The sequence below is a fragment of the Thamnophis sirtalis genome, unplaced genomic scaffold (genome assembly GCF_051295495.1).
Source record: "Thamnophis sirtalis isolate CommonGarterSnake01/CBP01778 unplaced genomic scaffold, rThaSir2_p1.2 scaffold_6, whole genome shotgun sequence".
Lineage (NCBI taxonomy): Eukaryota > Metazoa > Chordata > Lepidosauria > Squamata > Natricidae > Thamnophis > Thamnophis sirtalis.
In genome coordinates, this window is record NW_028261386.1 from 115,500,595 (window position 1) to 115,526,339 (window position 25,745).

At 40.4% G+C, this 25,745-nt stretch overlaps 1 protein-coding gene across 1 annotated transcript in view; it reads left to right on the top strand.

Moving 5' to 3' along the window:
• The window catches only part of MDN1 (midasin AAA ATPase 1), a 116,998-nt gene that overhangs the window by 38,796 nt on the left and 52,457 nt on the right, over nt 1-25,745 (top strand). The window contains exons 41-60 of the mRNA XM_087718747.1: nt 890-979; nt 1,084-1,344; nt 3,092-3,359; nt 3,734-3,893; nt 4,510-4,626; nt 5,155-5,363; nt 6,318-6,463; nt 7,900-8,102; nt 10,691-10,911; nt 11,168-11,281; nt 11,666-11,792; nt 12,518-12,627; nt 14,250-14,383; nt 16,358-16,518; nt 17,331-17,451; nt 18,551-18,761; nt 19,161-19,383; nt 21,763-21,889; nt 23,259-23,426; nt 25,251-25,465. Coding sequence (XP_087574873.1) covers nt 890-979; nt 1,084-1,344; nt 3,092-3,359; nt 3,734-3,893; nt 4,510-4,626; nt 5,155-5,363; nt 6,318-6,463; nt 7,900-8,102; nt 10,691-10,911; nt 11,168-11,281; nt 11,666-11,792; nt 12,518-12,627; nt 14,250-14,383; nt 16,358-16,518; nt 17,331-17,451; nt 18,551-18,761; nt 19,161-19,383; nt 21,763-21,889; nt 23,259-23,426; nt 25,251-25,465 — 3,386 coding nt within the window. The remainder of the gene's footprint in view (nt 1-889; nt 980-1,083; nt 1,345-3,091; nt 3,360-3,733; nt 3,894-4,509; nt 4,627-5,154; nt 5,364-6,317; nt 6,464-7,899; nt 8,103-10,690; nt 10,912-11,167; nt 11,282-11,665; nt 11,793-12,517; nt 12,628-14,249; nt 14,384-16,357; nt 16,519-17,330; nt 17,452-18,550; nt 18,762-19,160; nt 19,384-21,762; nt 21,890-23,258; nt 23,427-25,250; nt 25,466-25,745) is intronic.

Genomic DNA, 25,745 nt, shown 5'->3' on the forward strand with positions numbered 1-25,745 from the left:
ATCAATACATTGGTGATAATTAATTTTAGCGCCCCTTTGCCATTCAAGTCCACAGAAATGGATAATCGTTAGCCTTCTGTCATCATTGCCTAAATTTAATCTGGGGAGAATGAGTTGAAATTAAATCTAGGTAAGATAGAAATAGTATTGGTAAAAAGGAAACTGGACTTGGAGACTGAGGTTCAGCCTCTTGCAGTTTATACCAAAAGTTTCTGTAATGAGTATATAATATGGCCTTGAAGAACAGGGAAGATCTTTATATTCCAGCTTTGCTTTTGTTTTTTCAAATAATTACTTTAACAAATTGGTGGGATATAACATCAATAAAGAAGTAAAACATTTGGAGGGCTCCAAGCTGCCTACTCCTAGTGAAAAGAAAAATTGCATATGTACTCAGATGTGTTTCTTTGTATATGTTCACTTGGATCGTGGAATTTCCAAAACTTCATCTGATGATAGCGTGATTGAGGTCTGTCTTCTTCCCAAGCACTGGCAATTTATCTGAGTTATGACTTGAAGGAATAATTTACAGATTATTCAACTCCTTAGATCCTTAAAAACCAGCCTTTAAAATTATTCACAATTCTGTGCCAGTTACACTTCATACACTAATCTCAGATGAGCATAGTCAAATTTTACTCTCTGAGTTGTAGAATTTCTGCCAATAAACAACTTCAAGTATTAAAAATGAGACAGATTACCTTGAATCAGGTGATTTTAAATGTCTGCAACAGGATTACATGTCCTTTTGGGAAAGAAAAGTTTTGGATAAAGACATTCTGTAATAGTTCATAGGAAGATTGCAAGGGGGGGCGGGAGAATGAACATTATTCATTAATGCATTATTCAATATGAATGTTATTTGGTTGTTTCTTTTTTATCTATTTAGGTAGTGTCTCTCTTCAAGGACATTTTTGGGGAGAATTATAACCCCTATACAGGAAGTAGGCAATTTTACATCACACCTTATGACATTCAGGTAAAAGGAAGTAAAAACTATTACTATTGTATTATTACTTTGTTGACCTTTCTGTTTCTCCCTATTTACATATGAAAGTAATGCTGTAATTATTTTCCCCAAAGGTTGGCTACTCAATCCTCTCTCGCGCCAATTATGTCCCGCCTCCAGGCAGAAATCTGTCACTTCTCCACCATTCACTACAGCCCCTGGAAGCCATCATGAAATGTGTACATATGAGCTGGATGGTAATCTTGGTGGGCCCAGCTGCTGCTGGCAAGACCAGCCTGCTTCAGTTACTGGCATATCTAACAGGCCATGAGTTAAAAATTATGCCAATGAACAGTTCTATGGATACTACAGAGCTATTAGGTGGATTTGAGCAAGTAAGTGTTTACTCTATATTTTTTGCAGTTCTTATACATTTTTAAATAAAATAGGATTAATACAACTAGAGGTTCCATAATATGTGAATAGAGAAGGAACAGGTAATTTTTTAAAAATTGTGGGCTGTAGACATCCTGCTAGATGATGCTGGGCCTTGGCTAGTATGCACTGTGCCAAAAATTGGGGGAGGGAGCAGAGAATAGTAATAGACTTATATACCACTTCACAGTGTTTTTCAGCCCTCTCTAAGCAGTTTACAGAGTCAGCATACAGCCCCCAAAAATCTGGGTCTTCATTTTACCGAACTCAGAAGGATGGAAGGCTGAGCCTGGTGAGACTCAAATTGGCAAATTGCTGGCAGCCAGCAGAATTAGCCTGCAGTTCTGCATTCTAACCACTGTGCCACCACGGCTCAATAGTCTTCTGCAAGTTTTAAAAGCTTCCATGGCGCCAAAAACTTACTTTTGCAGTAGGAGGGTAGAACTGTCATCTTTATGCTGACTCTGCCTGAAGGATTGGGTGACTTAAATCAAATCAAATTTCCTTCTTTCTTTATTGGCTGGGACCATGATAATGGGGAGCAATTCTTGAAATTATTTTTCTCGATCAATAGCAGTTTCCTAATGGCAAAAAACATTTGTTGAAGTTTCATGTTACCACCCAAGGGAATCTTATATTCATTTCCCAAGTCTCTTTTTTCACAAAGAAATCTGGATTCATGTCTTTGGTAGCTTGGGTGGTTGCGTAACAAAAATGAATAGCCTCCCACATTCTAATAATCGGGTTACAATAAACAAGAATACCGTTGAATGGTGGAGTCCTTGGTGCTCCCTGAATTTGGTTGTTTTCTTGCAAAGTTTCATTATCCAACTAAGTAGCATTATCAGGGCTAAACATCAGCCCACTGGTGATATTACCTAGTTGGATAATGAAACATCTGTAAGGAAACAACCAAAGCTGAAAGAGCTCCAAGGATCCCACAAGCATTTTACATTAGTCTGTAAGGAAGATGGGAAAGTTGGCTACAAGAGAAACACTGATCAGAAGCTGTTCTACCTTTTTCTTTAACCTTGTCCATGCTAACAAGGCTAACTACTTCCTTAACTATCGTATTTTTCGGAGTATAAAACGCACCTTTTCCCTCAAAAAAGAGGCTGAAAATCTGGGTGCATCTTATACACTGAATACAGTATTTTTTGCCTCCCGAAACCAAGCCCCTTCACCAAAATGGCAGTGCAGAGCCTGTAGAAGGCTTTCAGAGAGCTCCTGAGGGCTAGGGAAGGCAGAAATGAATGAAAGACGGGCCGTTTTTTGCTCAATTTTTTTGTGGGGGAGCCCCCAGGAGTACTCTATAAGCCTCCTAAAGGCTATGCATGCAATTTTTGTGACAAAAAATGGGCCAATTTTTGCTTGTTTTGGGAAACCATACCCCCCCAGGAGCACTCTGCAAGCCCCCTAAAGGCTATTCATGCCTTTTTGTGGGGGGGAGAACGGGCCTGTTTTCACGAATAACAGGGCAGTTTCGGAAGGTTTGCAGAGTGCAAAACCTTTTTTAAAAAATTTGCCTCTTCAAAACCTTGGTGTGTCTTATACTCTGGTGCGTCTTATACTCCAAAAAAATACGGTACATATTGTCAGGTTAGTTCTGTTTGAAGACAGAGCGTTCATTCAGAATAAGTAGTTGAACTCCAGTTGTAATATGGCAGTCAGATGCAATTGTGACTGATGTGTTAATATCTTCTGTAGGTTGACATCATTCGGCCGTGGAAATTCTTACTGGAAAAGGTAGAGAATGTGGTCAGCACCCTTCTAAGAGATAGTCTCCTCCATACCATGTGCCAGGAGGATGCTGAAGGTCTCTTGCGCTCCTGGAGTAATTTCATTCTTAATTTCAAACCCAAATCTCTTGGGGAAGGGAATCAAAATATAACCATTGAATTGGTGAATAAATTGGAAGGGGTGCTTGTGCTAGTCCAGAAACTCATTACCAAGATCAACTCATTTTCAAAGTCAGGTATGCAGGAAAGGCAAAGCCTTTTTTAATATTATAATATTAATATATAATTTATAATTGTGTGCGTGCGCATGTGTTAGCATTTTGTTTCCTTGTTTTGAGCATTTATTCATTTGAGGAGCCAAATTTGCTGCTTTATTGCAACTATTGCTCTTTTAAAGGACAATATATATTCCTGAAGTCATTACTCTTATGTTTTCAATTTGGCTTCATAGCAATTACAAATTCTAATGAAAATAAGGATGGTTAACCAAAATGCATATATTGTTTTTTCTGTGATCAACAGTTTTTAGGGCTAATGTTTGAAAACGTTGAAGGCCAGCTTCTTGATGCACAGAAATATTGAAACCTTTTTTTGGCTACTCTCATTCTAGAATTTTCAACACTTGTGGAAGAGTTTCGTCACTTCAAGTTGCAAGTAGTTCAATTTATGAATAGCCACAACCATGGGACTTTTGAATGGGTTGATGGGATGTTAGTTCAGGCTTTAGAGGCTGGAGACTGGCTTTTAATGGACAATGTAAACTTCTGCAGGTAAAATTACTATAGGAATTAGAATTTTGTTTTTACCTACTATCGTTAAAAAAAAAAGCAGAAAATGGTTCTACTAAACATCTGGAGTATCATAAAGACTTTCCTAATATTATTGTATAACATTCAGTTCTTAACAAGATTTTCTCTCCATTTCTACTGCAGCTTAGATAATGATTCATATGGGTTTAATCTGTTTTGCCTCAAAAAAGATCCTTGAGGATACCAAATTATTCAGCACATTTGATCTCACACCTGTCTTGCATTTTATAGGAAAAAAAACCTGAAACTATATTTTGTATTTTCTCACATCCCTATTATTCTTGTATAATGCAAGCTGGCACATATGTACAAATTGTTGAAGTAAGATGGTCATTCCCAGCATCCCAGATGTCTTGTTGATAGATGGGATCTTATTCTTCCAAGGCACATGTCATTATTTTATATATGCATATAGAGTAATAAAATTCACCAGTGAATAAGCTGATAAATGATTAAAAAATACGATTGATTTCTGTTTCTTAAAAATGAAATATCTGTATTGTTTCCCCCTGAATTTCTTTTGAATTCATTTCATAACTTAACTGAGGTTGCTGTGGTTTCCCTTTTTAACTTGCAGCCCTTCTGTGTTAGACCGCTTGAATGCTCTGCTTGAACCCGAAGGAGTCCTGACCTTGAGTGAAAGAGGAGTGACAGATGGAGTAACTCCCAGTGTTGTTCCTCACCCGAATTTCAGGTACTGTTCCTAAGCAGGTACTGAGCGTTTGTAGAAATGTCTTTTGAATTAATAATTCCCATCTTTTATAAATATCCCTTTGAAATTAGATATAGAGTTGGGTTTCATTCATCTTGGAAGTGCACAGACGTTCATTTTCATTAAAGATCGTTTACCATACCAAGCACAGAAACAGAACAGAAAGGTCAATTTGGTCTATTAGTTAAGGCACTAGAAGAAGGAAGCTATTAAAATTGGAGCAGAAAACAGCTGTCAAATCATAAAATCTTAAATAATGACCCAAATGGGGGGAAAAATTGCCTGTTTTACATTAAGCAACGATGGGAGTATAGTCTAACCTATAGTATCAAATTCATCATATGTACAAGCATTTTATATTAGGTGGGTGGAGCGATTTAGGAAACTACTTAGTAAAGGCTTCATGGGCACGTGTCTTACAAAGTCCTTGAGTTGTCTCTTTTTCTACTGCGTCTCCCACTCTATTTTAGCAGCAAAATAAGATGCTGGATGTTCTGCTCTTGTTAATAGACTTTTTCTTTCGATGGATCCCTCACACGGGGAAATATCGCGAGCCATGCGGAATCGTGGCGTTGAAGTCTATATTCCAGGGGATACTCATGAAAATCCATTGGATCCTCATGATGTGAAGCTGCTGTTGCATGGCCTGGGGCTGTTGGGAAATGGTATATGTGAAACGCTCATAGCTGTGCACACAGAAGCCAAGGAAACTCTAGCAGGTGAGATGCGCATATCGTAACTTGACTGACGATGGATAAATTTCTTAGCTTTAGATATACTAGAGCACGGATGTCAAACTTGTGGCATATCGTTGCTGTCACGTGATGTTTCACGTAATTTTTCCTATTTGCATAGCTGGGTGGGCGTGTCCTGTGCATGATGCATCTGGGCTGCCAGTTTGACACCCCTGTGTTTGAGGGTTCTTTAAAAAGACCAGCTATGTGAAGCACATTTTATAAGTTATTAATCAACACAGAGTTCTCACTTTAGTGTAAATAACCAGGCTCAAAGTTTTGTTTATAATGCTGGAAAAGATGGAAGGAAAGAGAAGAAAAGGACAACCGGCAGAGGCAATGGGTACAACATTGGAAGAATCACCCTGTTTCCCTGAAAATAAGACCTCCCCGGATAATAAGACCTCCCCAAAAATATTGCAACACAACAGCAGCCATGAGGTGACCATGCTCGCTGCCTCTGCACCTCCAAAATAATAAGACCTCTCTGAAAATAAGGCCAAGTGCTTATTTCGGGGGGGCAAAAGAAAATAAGAGCCTGTCTTATTTTTGGGGAAACACGGTAACCAGTTTGGAGGACCGATACTTCTGGAAAAAATCTAGCTATGTGGTGGTTGTTGAAGGAATCGAAACCAACTTTATAGCACACAATTAAGTTACTTATTTTGCTGTTCAGAAATAAAACACCAATTTGTTTATGTTGCTTTTAAAACAGTAACAAAAAAAAGACAACAAAACACAATAATTATGACAGAAATACATCCACATGAAAAGTGCATTAAGAGAAAAGGTTTTTAAAAATTATAACAAAGACAAAGGGGAAAACCATGTAATTTACCATTTCAATAGTAAATAGTTACCATTCTCTATTATTCAATGCAAATATTCCTCAAATGCATAGTGAACAGGCTCACCGGATGGTGACATTTTGCATTTTAGGTTCCACATATACTCTTTCAACTCTGATCCACGCTGCCACACTGATTGTGCAGCGGTTGCACCGAGGACTTGGCCTAGCAAAGAGTTTCTATAACGCATGTTGGGAGGTTTATGCATCTGCACAGCAGTCCCCAAAGGACAAAAAGGTAATCTGCTTTCAGATATAATCTGGTTTGTAGAAGAAAAACAAAGAATTTGCTTGTTTACAAATGTATCCCCATGTTTTCACAAACATTAATTCTCATACACCTGACAAAAATGGATCCAATAACAAAGCGAATACATTAGCCAAGGAAGTAGAATGTGTTTTTTATTCAAGATTAATCCCAAAGTTTCTTAAAATAACTTGAATCTATCTTAAAATGTATTAGACTTTTAAGACTGGGGCAGTTAGAATTGGGTCAGCTGCGTATTTTAAAATGCATGTCATGAATTTATCCCTATTTCTTCTTAGAATCTAAGAAATTGACCTACTCTGTCTAGCTCTTCTAAAATATTAAATTATAATGCATTATTGGGATCTCAAACTGAATAATAATAGGAGTAATTCTTGAGTTACAACCACTATTGAGGCTGGGATCTCAATAGTTGAAGTGAAGCAGAGGTCACATGACTGGTTTACTCAACTACTGCAATCTCAGCACTTCTGGTTGTAGTTGTTAAGTGATCTTAAGATTGTTAAGTGGACAAAGTCCTAGGTAATGAGTGTGGGCAGCTTTAGGGGAGGTAGAGGTGACCCAGGGGGATCTAATGCAGGCTGTGTTTCTCCACTCAGGAGCTGTAAATCCTCCCTGCCAAAATCTAAGCAGGATTTCCAGCCGAGTGGAGAAACACTCTTATGTGGCCTACATCTTCCCCATGCCATCCTCCCACCAAGCACCTGCCCTTCTTATCTTACTGTGGTCTCTTTGCTCAAAAGCTGAAATCCTGCTTGGATTTCAGTTCTTCATCTCTTGGTGGTGGCTGAAAGAGTTCCCAGCGAAGGGATTTTAGCTTCATGCAAGCAGACATGAAGGATTTGAGCTCCATGCCTGCTTTTATGGAGCCGAAAATCTTTGACATGGAATTCTTTCATTTAACACCCCCTCCCACTTCACCCCACCCCAAAATGAATGTTTTTGGCAGCAGGTTGTAACCTTCCCCGTTAGCTTACCCATCGACTTTCTGGGGAATCCAGCAGAGAACAAATAGTAAGATTGAAAATACTGATCATATATTTTCAACCAGTAATAAGTGTGACCAGATTGCCAAGCGCTCAGAATGGGATAACATGACTTGAAAGGGGAGGTGGGGAGAGATTTTGCAAGTTTGATTGTCTTCTTGCAGATGTTTCATTACCAAGCCAGGTAACATCATCAGTGATAGTAGGGAGTGAGGTTTGCTAGAGCATCTGCAAGAAACAACCAAGCTTAGAGAGCACCAGGGACTCTGCAGAGGAATTGTGTGTTTGTTGAAGTAATGTTATCTAACTCTTGATTTTCACACCATTCAATAAAAGCACTTTCATTTTGCATACTTTACAATAGCGGAAGTCTGGTATAACCTCCTCTTTTGCAATCTTTTGTATGTCCTTATATGTTAGCTTGTGCTTGATTTGATAATGAAGCATGTTTCCACATTGGAGTCAGATGAAACAAAGGACACTTCTCTCCTTGCCTTGGGATTATGGCCAGATTCTGCCTGCAGTGCTGTGTTTGCAGCTGAAGATTCTCTGCTGTCTACAGTTCATAGTGATGTGCAAGTCCTAGCCTATTGCCTGAACAGACTGAATCTAAAAAGCAACAGGTGGGCAAGAAATGTTTCATTTGGCAATTGTTGGGTTAACATTCCTAGGTGAATTATCATATTTTTCGGAGTATAAGATGCACCTTCCCCCCCCAAAAAGAGGGCAAAAATTTGGGTGCATCTTATACACTGAGGCTTATAGCCCCACCCAACCCCACCAGAGGCCAAAAATGTGAGGCATGGAGGCAGCGATGGTCTGTGGCAATTCCTGCAGTCTGGAACAGCTGGTTAAGGGTACTCCTGCAGTCTGATTCAGCCGCCAATCAGCAGTGCTGAATCAGGCTGCAATAAGTGCTGAAGTGTTTGCAGCAGCAATCGCATTCAGAAAGCACAGTAATTGATTCAGCAGAATTCAAAATAATAATAATATACAATACATTACCAAAAGCAGGTTTTCCAAGGTAGCAGTAAATACAAGCAAAACACAAGCGGTTTCACTTTCAGTTCTCAACTAAGCCAGACTCCTTCCTGTCTCCTTGTTGCTCACACAGCAAATTTCAGAGTCCAAATAGCCCTCACTGGCGGACTTAGTTGCTGTGTCTGTTCATTAGCTGATTTTGTTACCATGTGTCAGCTGAATACCAGCTGGTGGGCAGAGGCAGAATTTTTTTTATTCTTATTTTCCTACCCAAACACTAAGGTGTGTCTTATACTCCAGAGCATCTTATACTCTGAAAAATACGGTAATTCTGGCTGATGATCATTTTCTGGCTCCGGAGAAAGAACCCATCCCTAATAACTCTACAGCAGGGGTGTCCAACTTTGCCAACTTTAAGATTTGAGGACTTCAACACCCAGAATTCCAAACCAACTAAGTTGCTAAAGTTTGGACGCTCCTGCTCTACAGAAACCAGCTGGAATTTTCCTCAAAAAGAAGTTCACCAGAACTTCTAAGTCCTGTACATAATTCAACCAAAACGATATATTTAAAAATCCTAAAAATACCACTGAACAAGTAGCAAATAGAAAGAAAAGAAAAGTGGAAAGAAAAGCAAGCTGAAACAAAGATAAGAAATAGCACAAAGATGAGGGTTTTTTTTATCATAGGGAATTACGAGTTACATCTTAATGGAAAATACCACAGCTCAGTTTTTAAAACAACATTAAATTTGTACCAAGTGGAATCATATAGTTTTATTTTCCTCTCTGTCGAAATAAAGCCAAAGGCTGAGGGTTAATAATTTACCTGTTCCCCTGAAAATAAGACCTCCCCGGACAATAAGCTCAAATCGGCCTTTTGAGCACATGTGCTAAAATAAGCCCTCCCCTGAAAATAAGCCCTCCCTGAAAATATTGCAACACATCAGCAGCCATGAGGTGACCATGCTCGCTGTCTCCTGCACCTCAAAAATAATAAGGCCTTCCCGAAAATGAGGCCAAGCGCTTATTTCAGGGGTCAAAAGAAAATGAGATCCTTTCTTATTTTTGAGGAAACATGGTAGTACACAGGCATCTTGCAAGTAATCACATAATTAAACGTTTATTCAAGGCTTCTCATTTGGGAGATATATTTCAACAAAGCTGTCAACAACTAAACTTAAGGCTGTCAGGGCTGCATTGTCTCTAGCATTTGTAGATTTCCCTGACATTGTATGCCATACATTAAATAAGTAAGTATGTAAGTGACTATAGCATTTGAAACATAGGCTAATTGGTTCTCCAAAAAAGTGTGTGGTAAGATACAGGGAAGGCTGATATCATTGGTCCTCTTCTGCCTGAAATGATAGCCTTCCTTTGTACCAGCCGTGGAGTATATTTAAATGGCATTTTAATTCTGTTAAATGTATATGTGACAATGAAATACATGTTTCAGGCCCTGCTTTGGGGGAATCACCATATAATTATGGAGGTATGAATTGGAATGGGGGGTGGTGTGTCTGTGTGAATGTCCTGAAAAGAGGGGAGGGGCGACTTTTATATGTTCAGTTTCAACTGCAGAGTCTTCTTCAACTAATTTAGCTCAGTTGAAAGCCTCTGTATGGTTAACTATAGGCATGACAGAGCCTTCTCCCTGGATAGTTGCATGTAGAGATGCTATCAAGGGAAAGGGGAAATTGGCATCGTTCAGGCTCTCCCCACATATCATGGTTGTCATCTATAAGGTGTGAAGGTGTGCTTTCAAAGCAAAATCATAACAAAATACAGATAATATTAAGATTTGTGGCTACTTTTAGCCCTGTGTACACATTATTTCTCATTAGGGTTTCTCTTTCTTAATTGTAACTAAGAATGCAAAATATAGTTAAGGATTAGGTCTCAAATCTTGATGTAGTGGGGTTGAAAGCCCTATTTGCATCTAAGCATTTAATATCAAGTAATACCTAATTTGGCTATATGCAGTAATTCCTGCCCATTGGACATTATTCCTTCATTACTGACTAAAAATGATTTCTCCTCCTGGGGATTCTCCCAATTGGTTCTGAAGGTTTGGGTAGCATCTTCTCCATCAAATTGGGAGAAATTGCAATAGGAAAGTGTGCCATTGGAGGAACTTACTCTTAAGGAGATCTTTGGCATTTATATAGAGATGGTAATGTGTCCTTTCTATTGCATTGTTTTTTAAAAAATAAATAAAACTTCTGTTTCAGGAAATTTCCTCTAAATATACGTGACTTTGAGAAAATTCTGTGGTCTGCCAATTCAGATTGTCTCAAATTTGCTGCAGTAGAGATGAATGAGTCGTGGGCGGATGACTTAGAAGTTCTTTCTGCAGCTGTTAAGTTATTCATAGAGAAAGCCACCAATCAGGACTGGACACTGAGAGTTGGATGGCTTAATCAGATAAAAACGAATTTAGCCGAAGTACCTGGTAAGTATCAGCTCTTACCTTCTAGTGATTGTAATGTTTGTAATGCTGAAAGGCAACCTGGATGGATGGATGCATGGAAGGGTGGATGCATGGATGGATATTATCCTAGTTTGTTGCCTAGAACAAAAAGGTAAAATAGTTATCTAATGGAATAAATTGGTATATTCTGGCAAACACAGTCAGGTATATTGGCTAAAAGTTTGTGGACTTGATCTCAGCCTAAGCTTTCAATTCTATTACTACTACTACTCTGCAGATTCTGTGTACACTCAGCTGGAAGCAGGTGCTGCCTCTCTGAATAACTTCTACTTCAGCCCCCTCTCAAGTGGAATTGGCAATGTAATAAAGATGCTGCAGCCAAAAATGACCGGTAAGACTATTTCTTTTCCCCTGCGCATATTTTGTGTGTTCTCCTCTTGAAGCTTTCAGATGATGAACACTAAGAAACAGGAATGCGATTTTTAAAGCTTTTATAATCACTTTCTGAATATTCTGGTTAAAAAGGAGGTGAAGAATAAATTGAGCTAAATAAACAAGAATATTTTTGGAAAACCCTTTTTCTTTTGACACTAGGCATAGGAAGTAATTGAATGTCGGGTAAAATACATTTGTTTTCTGATTTGTTTTTTTTAAATTTTTAACCTCTATATAATTGCAGGCATATATCACATTCAATAGAGTGTGTCTACCTCATGGTATCAGAGAGATCATAAAATAGCATACCAGTCTTCTCATTGGCCATTTATCTTTTTAGATGAGCATGTGATTCCTATGGATCCAAGATGGAACATGCAGTGCTTGGATACGATTAGCAAGTCCGGCGGTTGTGATACAGAACACTCAAACCAGCTGCTTATCCTTCTAAACTCACTTTCAAATCGGTGAGTTTAATTATGAGTAACTTTTTTTTAATTAGAAGAGTTAAAAGCTTGCCATTACCAGGCATGTATATGAGAGAAAGAAACATGTCCAAAAAAACCCCCTATAATCAATTTTCCATATTCTCATCAGTGGTGGGATTCAAAAATTTTACTACCGGTTCTGTGGGCATGGCTTGGTTGGCGTGACTTGGTGGGTGAGGCAGGGGAAGGATACTGCAAAATCCCCATTTCCTCCCAATAAGCTGGGACTCAGGAGGCAGAGAATAGATGGGGGTGGGGTTAGTAAGAGGTGGTATTTGCTGGTTCGCCAAACTACTCAAAATTTCCGCTACTGATTTTCCAGAACTGGTCAGAACCTGCTGAATACCACCTCTGATTCTCATACTTTTAATAAAACAGGGTTCTATTGCTTTTTTCTGAACCCCTCACATGATTTATGAGTGAATGCATGTTCCTGTTCTAAAATAAATCCTCCAAAATACATAAATTGCTTTTCATTATTGTTGATTATCACATAAAGAATAATATACTCCCATTTCTACTCTCCTGTTGCCTTATAAAAATTATAAATTGGTTGGCATGGTCTATTTTATTGTAGTGATATCCTAGAACATTTGGCATTATATTAGTGCAACATTGATATAATGAAATTTATTTTGTGAGTTGTGTGTTTCCTACTCCAAGAATTTCAGTGACATTTGTTGTGTATTGTGTTGTAATTACAGGGCAATCCTGTTTCTGAACCGGGAGAGAAAGAGTTATGTTGAAAGAAGTTTGATTAATATCAAAAAAACCAGAACTAGCGCTTTGAGGATATCTGTAGAGTTGTATAAAGGTATGTGTTATGCTTCTGCTTTTAATACGTGAAAATTCAGCAACCTAATATGTCTTCTAATCATAATGGCTGAAATGAATAAAGAAGCTATAGTTGAAAGTAGATTTAACTTTATAAAATTCCATATCTAAGGAGGTGTTTTTTTTTTGAATGAACATTTGATAGAATGTGGCATAGTTCTTGATCCTGTCAAGGAAAAAAAACATGCAGGTTGCTACTTTTCAGATGTTTGAAGCACAATTTTCTTAATACCTAATCTTGGCAGAGACTTGTATGTGTTGTCCAAAATTTACAAAGCATCAAGTTGGCATATTCTCATTTTAGTCCATTGGGAATTCAGGAGTTCATGATTTTTTTTTAAATAGAAAAACTTTTATTGTTAAAAGAAAAAAAAAAACTTTGGACATGGTGAAATCATCTTGGTGATCTCTCTGCCATTCAGAGTACAACACACATCTCTTGTGTATTCAATACCCGCTACTACTTACTAATTATATAACCTCTTCTACATGATTACGCTTAAAATTACAATTACATAATATATTACCTATATTGCCTCTTATTTCAATCTATGCATTCTTGTGCTTATTTGTTCCGGCTTCCCTTCCTTAAATCCAACCACTGATAAAATCTATCCCAAATCTCATAGTACTCTGTCTCTCCTGTATTCTTCAGTTCTAGTGTCAATCTATCATAATACTTGCACAATCAAGTATTTTCTTTGTTATTTCACTTTTTTAAGGTATGTTTCCACTCATCCATTGCTGAGTATAAACTATTCTTGCAACTGTTAAAATATGTAGCGTTAAATATGTTAACCCTTTGCTTAAATCCTCTTTGATAATTCCTAATAGGAAAATTTCTGGTTTGAGTTCCAATCTCTGTCTAGTCATTTCTTCCATCCACCTTCGAATCCTTTGCCAATATCCTTCTGCTTTGCTAAAGGATGTAGTAGGTGCCTGGAGTTTTATCACATTTCCAGCATTTAGGTGATAATTTTTAATATATTTTGGCTAGTCTGGCTGGAGGTCGGTGCCACCTATAGAACATTTTATATAGGTTCTCTTTGTACGATGTGGCCAAAGTTAGTTTCCTGTCCTTATCCCACAATTTTTCCCATTTTTCTAATTTGATATTGTACCCAAAGTTCTTACCCTACCCCTACCACCACACGGAGGACTGGTGGGCTTAATAGATAGGTCCAGAAAAAAAAATTGGCGTAATTTAAACTGAAATAATTAAATGCAGTTAATAAGATTTCTCTTTGTCTATCCATTAATTTTCCTCTCTTACCAGATTTGAAATTATAGTTTGGTGGTAACTTTTAAAGATCTCTGGGGAATGCACCCAAGCTGTGGTGGGGAGGAGTGGATGGTTGCATTTGCTGCCTCTGATTGTACAATTCAAGCTTTGTGCGCCTTACATTTAGTAATTTTCTGAGAAAAAGAATAGCACATTTATAAACCATGTTAACTTTCCACAAATCAGAAGAACAGATTGCAGACACCTTCTGTGTTTCGTTAACGACTACTCATGGATTGAATAATGTACTGTTAATGCAACCTGCACTAGATATCGGTACATATTTTCTTTGGTTTAATTTTATCTTTTGAACTTAAAAGATCCTGGCAACCACAACTCACTTCCACATGCTATTGTGGCCCACCTTGCTGCCTTTTTTGAACTTTGGGATGTTTTCGTCCTGCACTGGGTGAAATCTACACATGTTGCTGTGTCTGATGAGAAATTATATGAAGTAAGTAGGCAATATAGATATTTTTAACCCATGAGCTATAAGTACTATTTTGGTTTTCATTCTGGTCCCCATATTCCCCACTTCAGTTGAATTACCCATAGTATTTTTTTAGATACCGTATTTTTCGGAGTATAAGACTCCGAAGTTTTACTCTAAAAAAGAGAGTGAAAATCTGGGTGCGTCTTATACTCTTAATGTAGCCACTTGGGTCATCTGAAAAAGGGGCAGGCGAAGCGGACGCTACAGAGATCGTGATGGCTGGAAAGGAGAGAGGTTTGGCTTTCAGGGGTCCCACTTGGCTGGGCTCCCGGGAGGGCTTAGGCGGCGGTGGCGGTGGCAGGGGCTCCTCACATTGCTGGGGAGTGAAGTCATTGTGGCCATTGTCTCCCCTGAGCTGCCCGACGAATCTCTGAGGCACCTTTCGCTTGCAGGAGGAGGAGGAGGACGAGGGGGGAGTATACCAAAGCCTCTGAGTAACTGGGAAAGAAAGCCGCGCTTGGAACCTACTGTTCCCCAGGAGTTGGACTTTTTGCAGGATAGGCTGGACCAGAGTCTGGCACCTAACACCCTAAGGCGACAGGTGGCTGCCTTGTCCACGATTCTTGCTCTGGACAGTGTCTTGTCCCTTGGCCATCACCCCACCATCTGCAGCTTCCTGCGGGGTACCATCAACCTGAGCCCTCCAGTCATTCATCAATTCCCATCATGGGAGCTCGACGTTGTGTTACAGGCTCTGATAGGCACGCCATTTGAGCCAATACAGTCCGCCAGTCTGAAACATCTAAAATTTAAGACCGTCTTCCTGATTGCCATCACATCGGTGCGACATATCTCAGAGTAGGCAGCCCTGTTGGTGCGGGAGGACTTGTGTCTGATACATCCTGACAGGGTAGTCCTCCGGCTGGACCCAGCTTTTATTCCCAAAATCAACTTATGGTTTCACTGGGCCCAGGAGGTTATCCTCCCGGATTTTTGTCCGCATCCCAGGCATCCGAGGGAGAGAAGATGGCACATGCTCGATGTTCGTCAATCCCTGCATAGGTACTTCAAGCGCACGGCGGCTTTCAGGCGTTCTGAGTCACTCTTTGTGTCCTTTCAGCCTGCATCCCAAGGTTGCAAAGTTTCCTCCTCTACCATTGGACGTTGGCCGCGTGCCTGCATTGCCTTCACTTACGTACTGCAATCCAGACCGGTACCTCAACAGATTACCGCACATTTTACCAGGAGCGCTGCCACCACCGCGGCTTGGGTGCCCCAGGCTCCGATAGAGGAGATTTGCAGAGTGGCCACTTGGACTTCCTTATCTCCCTTTGTCAGAAACTATAAACTGGTTATGTTTGCCTCTGAGGAGGGAGCATTTGGGAGGCGAGTCCTACAGGGCATTCATAGCAGCGGAGAGACCCTGGACTCCTCAGCTTCCTGCCCTAGTGACATTTAGCTTGGGTATATCCCATTCTTGGACTCTCCAAGCAGTGTACAGGAAAATGACCATTGGCTTACCTGAAGGATCGTTTTCTGTATGCTGCGAGGAGAGTCCAACCCCGTCCTGGGGTCTTTCTCTGCTGTCAAGGCATACTCTTGGACAGTTTCACCAATTTATTTGGACAACCTTTCAACGCGTACAGTTCCACGCCTTCATTGAAAAAAACTGGCAGTCAAAGCAACCAAGAGGTGTGGCTAAAGTTTCAATTCAGTCCTGAGCAGATTGGCTGAGTTTAACCCATTCTTGGACTCTCCTCGCAGCATACAGAAAACGACCCTTCAGATAAGCCAATGGTCATTCTCTCTCCTTCATAACTGGAAATGTTCTTCCTGAGCGTAGCATAGAATGCGAGGGGAGCAGATATGAAAGGCTGCTTTCTCCTCTTGTCATCCTCAAAACAAGATATTGATATTTCCTAATATGAAAATGGTAATTCTTCATCTGAGCCCCTACTATGTTTAAAGAACATAATCTCCCTGGCTTGCTTCTAGATTCTACATAGCTTATTGTGGCGTGACAGGTTTTGGGCAACATCTGAAACGGTGGCTTTGGATTCTCCTGGCTTGATGCTCTTGTCTCTCCACTGGCACTGGGTTGTGAAACATTTAATCAGCAGAATACCTCAGCTTCTGAGTGGATATGAACAGCAAAAGTACGTCTCCTTTGTAATTTTCCACAGTACTATTTAGCTTTTTCAAGAATCTTCCTTTCCACTAGGCCAGTGTTTCTCAACCCTGGCAATTGAAGTCCAGACATCTTCAAGTTGCCAAGGTTGAGAAACACTGCACTAGACTGTGTTCCAGTGGTGGGATTCAATTTTTTTTACTACCAGTTCTGTGAGGGTGGCTTGGTGGGGGTGGCAGGGGAAGGATACTGTAAAGTCTCCATTCCCTCCCCACTCCAGGGCAAAGTTACTGCAAAATCCCCATTCCCTACCGATCAGCTGGGGCTTGGGAGGCAAAGAATAGATGGGGGTGGGGCCAGTCAGAGGTGGTATTTACTGGTTCTCTGAACTACTCAAAATTTCCGCTACCGGTTCTCCAGAACCGGTCAGAACCTCTGCTGTGTTCAGATGAAGCCTTATACCCTTGGTTAATGTGGGTTTATGTAATTATCCATTTGTTGGAGTCCATTTGGTGGATTCACATAACAAATTAAGACATAAAGTAACTGAATGAATTGGATTTGCACAACATGCTAGGCAAAAGTATGGCTGTCTAGTTTGTGGCTTAGGTGCTTTTAAATGTAAATTTGCCTGTCCATGTGCTTTCTTCCAGTGTCCTATTCATAAACTCATTATAGGCCATTGCATAAATATATTAGCCTTTCCCAACTTGTTAGACATGCATTTTTATGATTCTCAACCAAGTTGGTGAAGGTTGGCACAGAACAGCCATGGGTGATTTAACGATCAGTCTTCCCCTCTGAAATGTTTATATAAATATTTATTTGTTCCATTTTAAGGTTGTCCAAGGAAATTCAGTCTGTATCACAGCAAATGCAGACTTCTCTTGCTAATCCAGAGGGTATTTCTACCAGCATTAAAAAGTTACAGAAGGCTTTGGGAAAACCTCTTCCCTTCAAGGTATGTATTTGTACGTATTTTCAACTAACCATAGATATTTTTAAAAGCAACTTTTAAAATCTATGTTACGTTGCTATAGAAACATAAATAAAATTTTCCAGCCCATATTGCAGGCATTTCATTACTCAATTATCTAGGATTAGAACTTGATAATATTACCTAGTTTGAGTAATGAAATGTCTGCAAGAAAATAACCAAGCTCAGACAGCACCAAGGACCCTCAATTAAATCAAGCGGAGCTGAAAGATTTGAGGAGGCACCAGACAGGAAAATGCCAGGGCTCAGATGTCTGGGATTGGAAGAACGACATCTCCTTTGGCTTGCTGCGCATGCACGCACACACACAAACACACCATTCCCAGCTTGGAGACTTATCCACATCTGAACTGGCAAGCTGCCAATCATATCTGGGCTTAGGAAGGAGGCCCTCTCCTTCCTCTGTGGATAAAAATCCCCAAACATGGAATGCAGGGGTGGTGGTGCATGCGCACACACACTGCTTGGCTGCCAGCAATTTGGGGAGGCGAGGCACTTATGGGGCACTGAGTTTTCTCACCTCGAGTTAGCTACTGAGAGTTGCTTTGTGTCGACCCGGCCATGCCCTCCCGGTTGTACCGAGTCAGCCGTGCCAAGTGAGTAGTGTCGAGTCAGCCTTGCCCACCCAGTTGTGGCAAGCCAGCTGCAACCAGATAGCTACGCCTACCCAGCCACACCCACCTGGCTACTGTGAGTTGTCATGGACCCACAAGTTGGTGGCAGTTAAGTATACCTTCTAGAAGATCATGGATTCCCCATCCCTAGCGCAGACCTTGTTTTCTTCTGCAGTTCCAGTGACACCAGCAGAAACTTCCCTGTATACTTTGTTAAAATCGTTTAAATACAGCAATTTTTTATTATGGGGTGTTGACTGGTGGGAGCTTCCATCATTTATAATCCATGTGTACAGAATCCCTCTCTTTTCTTCGCTATTAATGCACAAATACAGCCTAAATAACATAGGATATTTTTTTAAATTGAAAAATGGGTGGGGGGATTCTAATTGTTGGGCTAGAGTTGCCACTCTTTTACATTATTTTTAATTATCGCTCAACTTGTTCAGGAAAAAGGAATCTTGGAAACTGCTGTCCAGCTCAGGAGGCTCTCCAAAGCCCTTCATGTTCCAGGGCTGAAGCCTCCCTTTGGAGACGATCAGTGGCAGAAAGAGATCTGTATATTGAGAACAGTCACTACAGAATGGAAGATAAAAGCAGAGTTACTTCAAGCTCAAGGCCTAGTCTTCCGCGCCAGTTATTTGAAAGAGTTTTGTTCAGGTAAATTAGTCCTGAAATCTATATCTCTTGCAAGAAAAGTGTCGTAATAATGTAACTACTGTGTTTTCCCGAAATTAAGACAAGGTCTTATTTTCTTTTGACCCCCCCCCCAAAAAAAAGTAAGTGCTTGGCCTTATTTTCCGGGAGGAGGTACAGGAGGCAGCGGTCACCTCATGGCTGCTGCTGTGTTGCAATATTTTCAGAGAAGGCTTATTTTGGGGGGAGGGCTTATTTTAGCGCATGCGCTGAAAAGTCCGATTGGGCTTATTATCCAGGAAGGTCTTATTTTCGGGGAAACAGTATTTTTATACAAAATAATTCCTTTCTGTTTAGGTTTTTTTTTAAAGAAAAAGTCTTGGTTGCACCATTTTTAATTATTCTTTTCTTCTTTCCTTACAGATGAATTTCAGACATTGGTGAATCTCCAGCAGTCAAAGCTAAAAGAAGGAGGAGTTTTCATTAGCCTACATGAAAAGAAGCCTGCTGAAAGCCAGCAACTGAACCCTGCTTTGTTAACTCAGCTGTGTAACAAGGTACAATTGTGGCCTGCAATGGAGTACCTGGCTGTGTTGTGGCAGTACAAGCTGATCTGTGATTGCATTGCTGAGGTTTATTTTAAAAGGTGAGGGTCAGTTTTATTATCTGGAATGTAAATGTTTACCACTTCTGGGGTACTGTGAGAATAGGCAGGGATTGGTTTTGCTGTTTCCATTTTTTTTAAAAATGATTGCAAAACTTTTATGATACAATGGAAGGGAAAGCACTTCTGCCTGAATTTGCTCTCAGCATTTTATCTCATGTGTTCACAGCTTATCTCTACCCAAATTACATAGGTGTCATAGAAAGCCGTGACAAGTAAGTAGCAGAAAATCTCACAGGCATTCTGTTCTTTCTCTAATTCAGAGACCAACTACTGTATTTTTCAGAGTATAAGATGCACCAAGGTTTTGAAAAGGCTTTAAAAAAAAAAAGTAGGTTGGTAGATAGAGAGGGAGAGAAAGAGAGAGAAATATAGTAGGTAGGTAGGTAGGGAGAGAGAGTGTGTGTAGGGAGGGAGGATGGGAGGCAGAGGGATATATATAGAGAGAAATAGAAAGAGAGAGAGAGAGAGAAATACAGTAGATAGGGAGAGAGAAAGAGTAGGTAGGTTGGGAGAGAGAGAGAGAGAGAGAGAAAGAGAGAAATCAGTAGGTAGGGAGGGAGAGAGAGAGTAGGTAGGTAGGTAGATGTTTCCAGGTGTATCCATGTGCTGGAGAAGGAAATCGCTGACAATCTGCAGCACCTAAGACTTTGTTTCTGCTGTCACAGAACTTCATCAATGTAATTCTCATCAATCAGTTAAAGAGCTTTCCAAAAGGGAAAAAAAAAGTTTTTGCACTTTACAAACCTCCCAAAAACGGGCCTGTTTTTCCTCCCAAAAAAGGCATGAATAGACATGGGGGGGGGGCTTGCAGAGTGCTCCGGGGAGGCCAAAAACGAGCAAAAAGTGGCCCGTTTTTCGTGAAAACAGGCCCGGATTTTGTCAAAAAAAATGCATGCATAGCCTTATGGAGGCTTATAGAGTGCTGCTGGGGGCATGGGGGGGAGCAAAAAACGGGCTGTTTTTTGCTCATTTCTGTTCTCTCCCTCTCCCTTCCCCTCTGAAAGCCTCCATAAGGGTATGCACGGCCATTTTGGTGAAGGGGCAGGGCTTCGGGGGCAAAAAATGCTGTATTCGATGTATAAGACGCACTCAGATTTTCAGTCTCTTTTGAGGGGAAAAGGTGCATCTTATACTCTGAAAAATACAGTAGTTAAGGAAGTAGCTAGCCTTGTTAGCATGGAGTCAATGGGGGATCCAGCAGGATGTTGCTAGTCCCAGTCACAACATGCCTTTCTTAGGCAGCTCACAAGTATGGTGGCAGGTGAGTGAGTGTTACAGAGTGCAGGTGTGTGTGCTACAGCTAAGTTTGAGAATGGCTGCATGATGGGACTATGCTACATGGTGACACCATTTGTATAGTAGTGTGCTATGGGGTGGCACAAGGACAGGCAGGATAGATGAGTGTGTGTTGTGATGCAAGGGTTGGCAGATGTGGAGATGGGCGCTGCAGAGCAAATGTGGGCAGGTGTGTGGATGGGTACTGCAGTGCACAATGTGCATAGGCATGTGGGTGGGTACTATGGTGTGAGGTGTTGTTGTTGTTGTACAAATGCCAGTGAATGTTGCAACGTGGTGGTCAGACCCACCTGGCCATACCTAATCTGACCTAGGCTCCCTGATACAGTAAAAAGCAATAAAAAACCAATACTGAGGGGCGCAGGGAGGCAAAGGTATGGCCTGTCAGAGTGACCAGCAGGCAATCCCCTACCTGCCCAGAGCCTAAACTCGCCCTGCCACCTGGGGCCTCTTTTTTTGGGGGGGGGGGAGCAGCAGGGAGACTTACCATTGCAATTTGCAATCTCCCACTGGTTTCTCCATTGACTTTGCTTGTGGGAAGCTGGCAAGGAATATTAGAAATGGCAATCACATAACCAGGAGATATTTCATAAGTGTTGGCTCCAAATAACAAAATTGTGATCATATGATTCTAGGGACAGCCACAACTTGGAAGACCGGTTGTAAACTCCCCTCGTGCAGCCCCATTGTTGCTTAATGGGTGGTTGCAACCCAAGGGGTTGCAAAATAATATAACCAATACTTACAAGCTTTTATAGGCCACTGTTGTTAGAAAAAAGTTTGGTTTATAAATAGAAAAAGAGGGGTTTTTTAAAGCTTAAATTCTGTTATCTGAAATGTAAGGAACTGTATGGTATAGAATTGATTTCATGGCCAAATTTCCTGAAATTTATTCAGTTTGAACTACTTTGAACGTACAGATTGCCTTGGATATATACTTATATCCTGTATTATGGTAATTTTTATCTTGGCTTTTAGCTTTTTCATTATTGCTGTATTTTAGTATGAGTGTGTTCAAACAAACAGCTAAGATTCAGTAGCTGCTTTTCTCGTTATTTTCAGGAATAACAACAGTGATCAGTTAAGCACCTTTTCAGAAATAAGGCCCTTTATTGCTTTTTGCCTTAAGTTGACACCAGCTACCTCTCAACAACTTCAAGGACTTTATTACCTACTAGACTGTTATAAGGTAAAATAATAATAATAACACTTTAAAGCTGAATAAATTCTTCCCTCCTTTTTAATGATTGATTGCATGATATTCAAACACAAAACTAATTTATTTCATCTTCTTTAACTGTGTAGAAAAATTGCTTTTCTTTTATAGGAGCTAAAGGGAAACTTGAAATATGTAAATCAGACTCATGGTAGAGTTAAAAAAAAAAAAGCAAACTGAATATTCACCACATTTTGGGCAACCACTTCACATTTATGGCCATCTGCTTACTGCAATGTACGATGTTTTTACTAGAAACCATCATTTACTTCTGGTTTCCAGCACAAAATGCCCTATAACAAATAATGGGATTGCTTAATGACTATGATGTTTGTTTAACAATTACCATGTTCGCTAAAAAGATTGTAAAATCAGGCATGGCCATAGGCCAATTTGACAAAACGTTTTGGCACTGAGTGCTAAAATGGGAACATGCATGCATGCACGAACACCAACTGGCCAGTGCTCATGCGTGTGCCCGAAACTGGAAGAGCAGCCACCCAGTGCACATGTGAGCGCAAGGAAAATGATCTCCCGGTTTCCAGCTCGCGCATGCGCACGGGCCAGCTGGTCTTTGCATGCACATGCATTCTTCCATTTTGGTACTTGGTGATCCCGTTTCAGTTTCCGGCGCTCCTGCGTATGTAACGGTGCACCGGAATCGGGAAGAGCAATGGGAGATGGCTTGCGTGCCCGGAGAGATGGCTCTGTGTGCCACTTCTGACACATGTGCCATAGGTTTGCCATCACCATAAGCCATGGTTTATTCCTATCCTAATTTATGACTGAAATTGTGGTCACAGGTAGCCCCCACTTGCTCCAAAAAATAACATTTTCAAACACTTTCCACCATTGATTGGAATATTAATTTTTAAAACTCCCATCAGATTTGAGAAGTCTTTAATAGGTCGAGGACTACTTGTACATAAACAGCCCATCTGATTATTTTTCCCTGTCTGTATTTGTTCTTTAAGTGAGATAGATTTATTTTCCTAGTTGTAAAGGACCATAGTTTCAAACCTTAAGTTGAATCGTTGTGCGCAACAATTGCCTTAAATGTCACCACCACCAGACTAGATTCTGTTTAGGCCTGAGATGGAGGCAACAAATCACTTTCCGGATGTTTGTGAAATTCTACGCTATTAGATCTGCCTAATACAGCCAGTGTTGAAAGATGATGAAATATAAGAAGATATACATGGTGGTCCACAGGTAGCCCCCACTTGCTCCAAAAAATAACATTTTCAAACACTTTCCACCATTGATTGGAATATTAATTTTTAAAACTCCCATCGGATTTGAGAAGTCTTTAATACCTTTGCCTTTTTATCTTTCATTTTAGGTCTCTGCTGATGAAATTTCACTTCTGTGGTCAGAACTTGCTGTTGCTGCTTTTCAGGCTTTCTGGAGTAGCACAGTAACTACAAGTCCTGAGCGTTGGCTATCCTGGCAGCCATTCTCTATGGAAGAGAAGATGGTATCCAGCTCATTCATGAATTCTTCTATCCAGGTTTGTGTGGGAAACTATAACGTTCTCAAAAAGGGTGGTTAAATCACAGCAGTTTATTCTTTCAAAAGGATACGTGCAATAATTTGCTAATCTTAATAGTAGCTTAGACAACCTTTGTTATCATAACAAGAGTTTAGTTAAAGAATTGTTTAGTTTGCTTAGTCTCTTTTTAACATTTGCAGAATATTGTACGTATTTTTTACTGTCACTGCCCCTTCATTTAATAACCAAGAAAGAAACCACTCAACTCCATGTTCCAGAATTAAGTGTACTTTTACTGGTTATAAACGATGAGAAGCAAAGCAAAGCTGAATCTGAGTAAAAGGCGCGAAAGCAATAGATATCAATACATGATTCATTCCCCTTCCCTTGGTACCCCAATCCATAGTCCAATCATAATTCACCAACTGTCAGGTGGGAGACATCTTCATAATCATCATCAGGTTGGAATGCTGGACAGTTGGCCTCGGCAGGAAACTCCCCTCCTTCCACATGCGCAAAGAGATAGTGAGAACAACCCCCAATAAGCAGTCCTCCAGTACAGAATGATTCCCTCCCCAAATACCATGCCCTCCCTTCCCATTTCAATGGCAGCTGAAAAGCAGCAGCAAAGCAGAGGCTGACATTTACCTTGGGTTACCCATGCCTTTTTTGGTAGATGACTCCATCTTCCCTCCCATTCCACCCAATATTCTATTTCACAATTTTCCTTGTATGTCATTCTATCCCGAGATGCAATGGCTCAGCAGTTAGAGACACTGAGTTTGTCAGCTGGAGAGCTGACAGCCGGGGTTCCAGACTCGAGCTCCATGCAAAGGATGAGCTCCCGTTCCCTGCCCCAGCTCCTGCCCACCTAGCAGTTCGAAAGCATGCAAATGCAAGTACATAAATAGGTAGCACAGCAGTGGGAGGGTAACAGCATTCATTCCATGCACCTTTGCATATAGTCATGCTGGCCACCTGGCCACGGAAATTGTCTTTGGAGAAACCTGGCTCCCTCAGCCAAGAAACGGAGATGAGCATCACCCCCTAGAGGCAGATATGGCTGACAGAGAAGGCTTTACCTTTTTTCATTCTGTCCCTATTGAGCATGCTCCCTGGACTGATTTTTGTGGTTCCTTTACTTTAATTAGTTTTCTACAGATAGACATTTTACTAAAATTTTATTGTGTATAATTGCTACTTTAATGCTGGAAGATTCAAATTAGAAATGTGCTTACTAGTAGTTCACAGGAATTAAAAGAGTTCTCATTTTCTTGCATTAGATGCTGCAGTATTTGTTAGACTTCAATCACTTAATTTTTTTTAAAAAAAATATTTGCAGCTGGGTCATTTTTAAAACCTGTTATGCCCAGGACTCTTATTTTTCTATTTTGTGCTCCTAATTAATTAATGCACCATTTATCACTTAATCATCGAGTGCAAAAGTCATTTCTAACAATAATCTTTACTACAATTTGCTGTTCCTTTTTCTTATATCCAGTGATTTTTTCAGTGTAGTTGGACCGTGAAAACCACTGATGGGTGAAATTGGGGAAGCAGTGAACTAACTCTCTCTCCTCTTTCCAATTTATATACAGTATTGAAGATCAGGATATCGGGAAGAGCCTCCCTCCCTCCATTGTAACAGTTTCCTTGACCACAGTTTTATTACTTCCATAGGAAATAATTATTGTATGAGACAAAGAATTTGGAATTTGGAATATTGGCCATACATGTTAGCTCTCCTTGATTACAATTAGTTTAAAGGTTGTGGGCTTAACCTCTTAATTTTATATGATTATCAGTGTTTTAAATGTGCATTTTGATTTGTATTAATTTTAGGGTGTGGGTATTTTGAATCGAGCAGTTTTCTCCAAGTGCCTCTCTGAAATTCTAACTAGCAGCAACAAGTGGAGCCAATGGGATACAACAGGTCTTCCTATTCTGTCAGCCTCCAGGGTGACCTTGGGAGAGTGTCTAGAAAAAGCAGAGCAGCTTCAGGAGATCAGTAAAGTTTTGTGGACCAATGCAGCTTTTTCTTCGGTGGCTGAATTTAGGTATTTAAAAAGACTTCCTTAATTTTGTTCCTTAAATCCTTCATCCCTTAGAGCAGGGGTGTCGAGCTGGATTTCTTTGAGGGCCAAATCCGCATTGTAGTTCTCTGTATGTGGGGGAGACAGAACGGGCACCTCCTGCATTACCCTGCTGGGCCGTGGGGGGCCTCACATGGCCAGTGTTCAGCCTCTACAGCCTCCTGCATTACCCTGCCTGCCAAAACTTTTTGAAGCCCCCCCCCCCCCCCGCCCACCTGGCCCGCATCCCGTTTTAGCCTGGATG